The sequence below is a fragment of the Oryzias melastigma genome, linkage group LG1 (assembly GCF_002922805.2).
Source record: "Oryzias melastigma strain HK-1 linkage group LG1, ASM292280v2, whole genome shotgun sequence".
NCBI classification, from domain to species: Eukaryota; Metazoa; Chordata; class Actinopteri; order Beloniformes; family Adrianichthyidae; genus Oryzias; species Oryzias melastigma.
The window spans coordinates 19,124,944-19,134,447 of NC_050512.1; the positions used below are offsets into that span (position 1 = coordinate 19,124,944).

Below are 9,504 nucleotides of genomic sequence, written 5' to 3' on the forward strand. Positions count from 1 at the left end.
TTAGACTCGCCAGTTAACCTATAAAGCATGTTTTTGGATGGTGGGAGGAAGCCCGCGCATGCACAGGTAGAACATACAAACTCCACACTGAAAGGTCCCCAGTGTTTGTGTTTCAGACCCCCCAGCCAGGACTTGAATCTTGCAGTGAGGCAAGAGCGCTAAACACTGCTCCACCGTGCAGCCCTTCATTTTTTTATTCTAAAATAAACCCAAAATAAATAAAAAAAATCCTCATATTTAAAAAGAATAATGTATATAATTTACTTATTACAAATAAAAAAAAAGCAAAAAACTTCTACAAATTTTAAGTCAAGTCTGCAACATTAAAATTATAATGTAAACAGAGGTAAGCTTTTGACTCAGGGAGATAACATTTTTTAGATTAAAGGTAAAATCCACTGAAAGGTTTTGCACTTCTTTTTTGCAAAGAAAAGAAAAAAAAGGACATTTGTCTTACAGGCACCAAATGAATTAATCAAAATAAATAATGAGCAGATTTGGGGTTTGACATGGTAAAGTTACAGGACTGCAAGACCAGCAGAGAAGCTGCTGGTCCAGCTGCAGCAGCTACACCGGGCCCTGGCACTGAAGAACCTTGTTGGCACACTGGCCTCTGTGTCTCGCGCAGCACAGCCCGACTGTGGCTACAACGCAGCCTTAGTGGCCACATAAAAGAGTCCCAGTGTCCCCGAAGATCTGGTAGAAACAATGATTTCGTTCTCCCCCCGAACTTCCATTATATCTCCCTACACACAACACAACACAATGCTGGCTTTTGGCTGGATGGGCATTCCTAAAACCCCCAGCAGCAGATACCGACGACCCGTGCTCTCAGCATTCAAGTGTTTGACAAACCCCCGTCACTGACCGCCTCTGCCATTTATGCCTCCCCCTATCTGCCTTAAAATGTACCATGCTCATGCAGCCCAAGCCATCCTCACCCCAGCATGGCCTATGAAGGCTAGCTTTGTAGCTGTATGCGATAAGAGATGGTAAGCACTTTGAAAATTCCTTTAAACATGAATAAGATACAGAACTTGACTTTCTATGGAGATATTAAGGAGAATACACAGAAACACTAGGAAGCCTTGAAAAAAGAAAGCCAAGAATTCCCTTATTTATTTGATTTGTACTTTTATTTTGATTCTATTGTGGCAAAATCTATATTGACAATAACACCTGGAGATTAAGAAAGAGAAGTCTGTAATATGTACCATAGATACACTCCGACTCTGAGAGAGTTGAAGGTGGGGGTTGGTCAATGACCTAAAGAGAACTGGTACAACGGTAACAAAGGTTACCATTAGTAACACAATGTCGTCATGGATTCAAATCCTGCAGTGCTGCAAAGGTCCTTCTGGTAAAGTCACCAAACCAAATGTCCAAGCCCGTCTGCATTGAAGAACAAGCCAAAATAGCAGCTGCAGTTTGTGCAAACATGGTGAAGATCTACAGGAAACATTTGACCTTTGTCATAGTCAACCAGTGTTACACTACAAAGTGTTGAACTATTGTTTTTGACCAAATACTTATTTTCTGCACCATTATGGAAAAAGTCTTTATAAACCAAACAATGTGGTTTACATTGTCTCTAACAATTGAAGTGTACATATGAACATCACATACCTTTCTCATCCTTTCAAGATGAACAATTTGCAGAATCAGTGACTAACAAATACACATTGTACCTCACTGTGATAGTATTGTATCTTGTTTTATTTGATGACCTTAATTTTAATCTTAGTTGACGCACGCACACACACACACACACACAGGACCAAGTGCATGAATCACTGGATTCCTGCAAACATGTAAATGGTCTGAACAGTTAGAAAATCAAAGAGGAAAGTTTCTTTCATTTAATGTTTAAAACTGTATAGTTGTTCCATTTCAACAAAAAACTCCAAATTTGCTTTATAACAACTATAGTAATCTTAATAGCAGAGCATGAGCCAACGACTATAATGAAAGGAGAAAATTGTGATTTTTTTTAAGAAACAAAAAAAAAAGGTGTAATGGTGCAAAACATAGATATTCATGACCTACGAACAAGCAAGAAGTGTGTCACTTTCAGACTACTTCTTTAAGAAGCTCTTCTTTCTGACACTCGTTATCTGCATTAATGACACCTGTTGGAACTCATCTGTATAAAAGACACTTTTATATTGTTCACAATGGGCTCGGTAACACGCATTCAAACAATTCCTTTCAATAAAAAAGTCTGTAAACATGCGCATATGCACGTTTTGGGCATCCGTGGCGACACGCATTTTTAAGACTGTTTTCGGGCTCTACATACAAAGTGTAAGACCATTAAATGTGTGTCAACAGTTAAACCAGGTAGAGTTTTGACAAAACAGAGTCGAATTTGGTAGTGATGTTTGAACAGCATCAAAACATGGAAGTACTAACCATTTGAAAAATAATCATGAAGGACAAATTAATAATGATTTCTGCCCAGCTAAAATTATACAACATCAAGTCTTTCATATGTCAGAATAGAGCAGTGAAATAAAAACTTGGAGCAAGATTCACAAGATTTGCACTCCTTTGAAATTTTATACCAAGCCTCTTCCAATTGGGAGTACATGCGATGGTATCGGGTATTGACAGCCCAGTTTGAACACCACATGCTAAAAGCACATTCAAGAATACCCGTTTAGCATGTCCTTGAATGCATCACACATACCTGGTGTAAAAGTGGCTTATGTGAGTCAGTGTAAATACAAAATTTACAAAATTTTATTTTTAGAATATGGATCTATAGATTAATGGATCAACTTTTAAGGGATACTATGACACTGAATGCAATCAGCTTAGGCATAGTTTTTAAATGATGCAATTACACCTACTTTTCTATATGTAAAAGTACAACAAAAAGGCTCATATTCACTACCTTAACCCACCCCTTTATGCCCCTCTACTGACCTTTGGTAGTGGATTGGGAGGCTTGGTGAGGATGCCTCCAATGTAGACCACATGAGGAAGGGTGGGTCTGGGGAACTCCAAAGCCATGTCGGTGCAAAGCATCCACAAGCGGCTCCCCTGCACCAAGTCAGCCATGGCCGCTTGAGGCTTTACTCCATGTTTCCACATGATTCGATCATACTTGGGCAATATGATATAATGGACTCCGAAGCGTTGTGCCAAGTACACGGCTGTGTTGGCGATCCTCTCCATTAGAGACATGCGGTCTGTCAGCAGTGAATTAAACTCAGGTACGTATGACAGAGGGGCTGGGGCTCCGACCTCTGCAGGGTACCACAGGCCTGTGCTGAACACAGCATATTGAACGCCAAGGATATGGGCAATCACAAAACCACACATTTCGTTAGGGTCCACTAGCAGCAGATCAAACTTCTCTTCCTTCAAGCGATTCATTAATTCAGTATTGCCAACAACAACATCACAGTTCTGAGAGTAGTGATCAAGTATGTCAAAAAGTTCTAGAAATGTCAAACGGCCTGAGAAGATGTTGGTGACTTTGGATTGGAGAAAACTATCAGCCGTGCTGCTATTAAAAATCCCTGGGTAACGTTGCAAACGGTAGTGATTGGAAGGCGGGACCTCCCGACCCTCGGAAACTAGAAAATGGCTCTCGTGACCTTCTTGGCTTAGAGCCGATGCCAGTGTCTTGAAGATGTAGAGATGGGACTCAAACATTATAGGCGGAACCACAATCACTTTAGCAGCCAACGTTGTACTTGAACTCCAGCTGAGGAGACCGAAGAGAACCAGCAGGGATGATGGTGGCAACATGGCTAAAGTGAAAGAAAAAAAAAAGGAAAAAAGGTTAGTAATAGCATTGCATGTCACCAAAATAAAAGTTCAGGAAACATAATTTGGAAACAGGCATTCTTCATTCTTGGATCTACCTGACCTTGACCTTTTCGACTAAAAACTGAGATTTAAACAAAGTCAATTCTAACAGTTAAAAAAAATGGATGAAAACCCCAAGACAAAGAATATGCAACAAAAGTCTCCCTCAAATTTACTGATTTAAAACCAAAAGCTTTCCTATTTTTTTTTTTTAACTCTGCTCCATCAGTCTTGGTTCATCCACTTGCATTGACGATTAGTAAGAAAAACAAACACTTTAGGGACAATATATTGTTTGAGTCTTGCCATTAATTCCATGAGATGACAGGTGAGATAATGTGTCAGTGTTTGTGCAGGTGCAAAGTTTACTCTTTGCATTTTTTGAAATTTTTTCAGTCGACCCTCTCATACATCCTGTCACTACCCCACTCTAAATCCATTGTTGACACGGTGTGGGTCGCACCAGCGTCATTCTTAGCCTCCAGTTGCTCTTTTCACCAACAAAAAAACCTACAAAGAGCCATTATTCTGTCATCGTTTGTGCCATCTATGCCAACTCCAATTCCTTCAGCCTCTGACTTTTTCTCATAGGTAGTTCCAAAAGTTTATTGCCAAGATTCAAAGCCTTTGGACCAACTTTGAACCCTTTGTTCCTCTTTGTTTCAACAAGACAAACGAACAAAAGGCCAAAACAAAGAGTGGCCGAGATCTCCAAAAATGATTATGAGTTATGAGACACTGGAACCTGTTAAGGCCATGCCCCACCTGTGACACGTTTTATACAAGTAAATGTAGGTAATGATTACCTTCTGTCAATGCCACAAGCTAGTTCTCCCTGCTAGCTTTTATCACTGAAAGAGCAATATCTCATTACAGTGAGCCATTTTGCTTGAATCTAAGTCGAATAGCAGGACTCCCCTTTTTTCAAGGGACTATGAACTGATAAGACACAAACAAAGCCGTTTCCTTTATTTTTTCAAATAACTAGGACTTGCGACAGAAGAGACTTTGGGTGGCCACCATTTTGCTCAGGCCCCATCCGGAGTATATCCTTACCAACACTTCAAAGTCCAGACTGCTGCCTGTTGCTATAGAAACATGTCCCTGTCTGCCGAGCACTCCGATGCGTCATGACTTAGATTACCAACCATGGAGTCTGATTACTCTGTGCTCTCTGACAGCCATGTATGGAATGAGAAAATAAACAATCAAAATAAATGGAGGGACACGAGCGACTCCAAAGTGATTGAGAAGAGCGACTCAGTTCTAGTCAAATGGTTGTTGGTTTGATTCCCAAATCTTAAAGCTAGAAAGTTTATCATGATTGTTGAGTGTGCTACTGCGTAACAACACCAAAAGCACTAGCCATGCTTAAATAAGTAAAACTGAAAGTTAATGAAAGTCTTAAATGCAATTTAAAACTACAATTTATCACAATTTCTGAAAGTATTACTATTTCTTTAAGTGGTATTTAATGTTGTTTTCTAATACTGATATACACTTTTAAATTCTTCAGATTTCAAACACCTTCATACCCAATTGCAAATCCCTCCCCAGCACTAATACAAGTCTCTCAAGCACTTAGGTCTTTCATCACAAAAAAAGGTTTTTTTAGATATTCATTTGCTAATAACTATTCTCCCTGTAAATAAGCAGGGAAGGAAAATACAGGTTTTCGTGCAACAAACCACTGCTTTGGGTTCAGCAGACAACATGTAAGCAGCTCTGACTCAGGAGAAGTGTGAGACGTCTACACTAAAATGTAAAGAAGTAGAATTTATAGATGGCGATCTCCAGGAAAATCCAAAATACTTAACTTTTTTTTAAGGTTATCCATACTTCAAATTCAAAAATTTGTGAATTTCATCAGAGTAAATTTCGTTTTTTTTTTAAGCAGACTTTAATTTTAAAAAATAACTTCACTTTGGCAATAACCATGAATTGACATTTAAAAACAACAAAGAGATAAAATGATGTATTAGTCACAAGAGTGTGTGTTAAGTCAAGGGGGGAGGTGAGTACTTCCTGGTTTAGCAGAATAGGTATTTAGGGGTATTACTTTCAAAATGCATAAAATGAAAGGAAGATGTAATGAATCTGATATTTATTTAAACACACTTTAGTCAATTAAATAAAAAAATACTTAAAAAATCTAAGAGGTAAGTATATAAAAACAAAAAAAAAAACAAAAACAAAGAAAAAAATGATACAAGTCAACTGGCATACATTTAATACAGCTTTTAAGTCAAAGTGGAATACCTCGCTCAAGCGTAGAGATCTAGTTCGTCTCAGTTTGTTTTTTTCCATCGGCATATCAGAAGTTAAACTTAGATAAAAGATTCTAGCATGCCAGCACACAGTCAGACAAAAAAAAAAAAAAAGCTGCAAATCAGTGTCGTCCAGAAAAGAAAGGAAAAAAAAAAGCCATTGCCCTGAGAGAAAAGGAAAGGAAGTGGAAAAAGAAAAAAAAAAGAATAAAAATTACAATAAAATAAATAAACACCACTTGATGTTCTCATGCGAAAACATGGTGTGATGTTTATAATACCAACATGGTGTCTTGGTGACCTTTACCTCAAAAAGCATAATCAGCATTTGACAGGAGGACACTGGAGGTGGGTAAGCTGAAATACATCAGCATTTTTCTTAGTTATCAAAACATTCATCAGAGTTGGATTAACTTCAGGACATTTAACATTGGCATTTAGTTAATTCCGCATTCCAAAAAAGTTTCTATTTTATATTTTTTATGTTTTTCGTGCTGGAGATTTACTATAGCCAGCCACAGGCAGTAGTACATGGCAAAAACCAAAACTCAGGAACAGGTCTGACAGGTTCTATCCATTTTCTGATAGTTGTAACATTAAATAAACCTGTAAGCTAGGACATCGTTTTCAAAAAAAAAAAATAATAATAAAAGAGGGAGCGGGGATTCTTCTGATTACATTCAACACTTCTGAAAATGACCACTCAATTTGAGGAGGATCAAATCCTCATATGACATTAAGGTGCAATTTCCTTGATCATTTTCATTGTGAATAACTATATTAAGCCATAGGAACGCATTTCATCATACGTTTTAATGTGTGCTGGTTTTGGTAAAGGCACACCCTGTGACACAAATAATAAAGATGATAAATTATCGTTGTGTTAAACGAAGATTTGAAAGACTTCCTGATGAATGGAAACGATCAGTTTATGTAAACTATGTAATCCTAGAAGCCATTTCACTGTGGCTTTGTTTTTTTAAACATTGATATTGATTTATATTAATATAAATCAATATATTGATTTAGGTTTAATTGATTGACGTTGAGGTTGAATGTCAATTGGTCATTCCAACTCATTCAATTGTCATAACTTTGCAAAATTATATTCTTGAAAGCCAATAATAAAGTACTACAAATAATGAGAAAATCAATGGGTTTTCAAGCATATTTGGTTCACCATTTGATAATATAATTGTATTAAAACGTTGTTAATAACATTTATAACTATTTCAAGAGTTATACGGAATAAACAAAACGTTAAATTTACAAAACATTGCGAAAATCTCGATTTCTTTTCGCTTTCGTGTTCGGCGGCGAAAATTCCGTGCGGACCCTGAACGCAGCACCCTAAACCGGCAGCCTTTATCAAAGTACGAACCATATATTTTTAGGGGAAAAAAACAACAAACAGCCTTAAAAAATAAAGCTGGTATCAACTCAGAATTGACCGCTTTAAGGATTAAACGACTTCGAATGAAGAAAACAGTTGAATAAATGAGGTTGAGGGAATGGGTTTCACCTGTAAGAAAACTCCGCCCGTTCAGTGGCCTTACCTTTGGACGTGCGGGTCATAAAAGCTGGAGAAAAGTGGAGTTCCGACGTCAGTGAATAGAGTTTAAAGGGTCAAAAAATAAAAGAAAATAAAGTTCCCTGTGCGGGGGAAGACTCACTGCTCGGCTAAAATGTGTCCCCGGTAAATAAATGGAACGGAGGGAGCATGGAACTCGTCGTCTCTACCACAGCAAAGGCGGGACTAAGCAGTGTTGCAAGATGGAAAGAAGGGAGTGGTTGATTGGATGACTAAACGCAAGCAAGGTAGGAGAACTGAGACAGGGAACAGCACACACAGGTACTTTGATTGTGTCACTTCAGAAAAGGGGCAGAGGTCAGGGGTTTGTCTGAAGGCATAAAGAGCCCCAAAGGATCATTAAAAAATATACTTATTTATTAAATGTATTGTTGAAATTGTTTTTAAAGTGAATAAATCTTAAAAAAAAAATAATGATGATAATGAGTTGTCAGTTTGTTTTTCAATTATAATTTTTTTGTCATAATTGAAAAAAAATATTAGGTATAAATTCATATTAATATTATTATTAATATTTTTATTATTATTTTAAAAGTCTTTGATTTCTTCATGGCAAAAATAATCTATTTACACCAGGGGTATAAAACATACGGTCTGCGGGTCGTAACCGGCCCAATCATGAAGAGAAAAAAAAAGGATGTTGGAAAAAGAGTACGTTTCTAGCCCATTCCTGTGTCGAGTAATGGTTATGTAAAGCAAGGGTCCCCAAACTACGGCCCACGGGCCGGATCTGGCCCAACTCCATATTTGCCCGGCCCCTCAAACACTCAAACACTATCAGAGATGCTTTTCTTTTTCTTTCAATCTGGCTGATCGAGACCCAGATAGAATGTGACTTTTTTTCCACTCTTCTGCAGTCTGAACTATGATGGGAGAGGATAGACCAAAATGTTGTAGTATTATTTTTCCATGAATATTACAGAAATTAATTACCATATTTTCTGGACTATAAGTCGCTACTTTTTCCCTGGGTTTTAAAATCATGCAGCTTATACAAAGGTGCGTGTATTCAGTGGATTTTTCTTCCACCGTTAGGGGTGCTCTAACCAGAATCAAAAATAAGATTGACAAAATATAAATTCAAAGAAGAATAAATTATAATAAATTTGGCTATTCACTTAACTATTAATTTTTTAGAGTGTACATGTACTATAAGTATACCTTATGAGACCCTGCACTTGTAGTTCATTTTTATATATACTTTATATATATATACAGTATATACATATATATATATATTATGTTATTATATATAAATATATGTTCACTCTTTCAAAATAATTGGCTTAGTCATTTTTTCCAATTTTTCTGACAACATGATTTAATATAATATTTATAATTTAATCTGAAGAAGAATTCAGTTCCTACTGTACACAAACATGGCCTATATGACATACTTGCAATATTCATGTATACTCAATGAAATAAATTTCAAGTGTTCCACTTTTTGCCAAAAGTAGCTTTTGGGTTTTTAAGTTTGAATCGAAATACTTAATTTATCCTAAATATAAATATTGATAATTTTATATTTCTCTTTATTTATTCATCAAAGTACAGATTTCAACGAACAGTTAATCAAAGAAAGGACAAAAGTTTATTTTTTATCTTGTTTGTTTTCCTATTTTGAAGTTAGATTTTAAATGGGATTTTCTTCTTCCTTTTCCGACTGACGTCTTTTCTGTCCTTATCATCCAACTTCATGATAATTTTGTGAGTTGTCATGATCAAACACCATACAGAGTGAAATGTTCTACCATTTTATTTGTACATTGACTAGAAGTAGAAGAGTGAATATTTTTTTATAAATGTCCAATTTGGAGTACAATT

At 36.6% G+C, this 9,504-nt stretch overlaps 1 protein-coding gene across 3 annotated transcripts in view; it reads right to left on the bottom strand.

The window, feature by feature from the left end:
• Positions 1–7,884, bottom strand: part of ugt8 (UDP glycosyltransferase 8) — a 17,324-nt gene extending 9,440 nt beyond the window's left edge. The window contains exons 1-3 of one of the 3 annotated variants that reach the window (XM_024290055.2): positions 7,760–7,884; positions 7,643–7,666; positions 2,929–3,761 (exon numbers count right to left, since the gene is read on the bottom strand). In XM_024290055.2, coding sequence (XP_024145823.1) covers positions 2,929–3,761; positions 7,643–7,661 — 852 coding nt within the window. In that variant the 5' untranslated portion in view covers positions 7,662–7,666; positions 7,760–7,884. Of the gene's footprint in view, positions 1–2,928; positions 3,762–6,078; positions 6,567–7,642 lie in introns of those variants that run through there. The other 2 variants (XM_024290056.2, XM_024290054.2) reach the window with 2 other exon arrangements.
• Between the last annotated feature and the right edge of the window lie 1,620 nt (positions 7,885–9,504).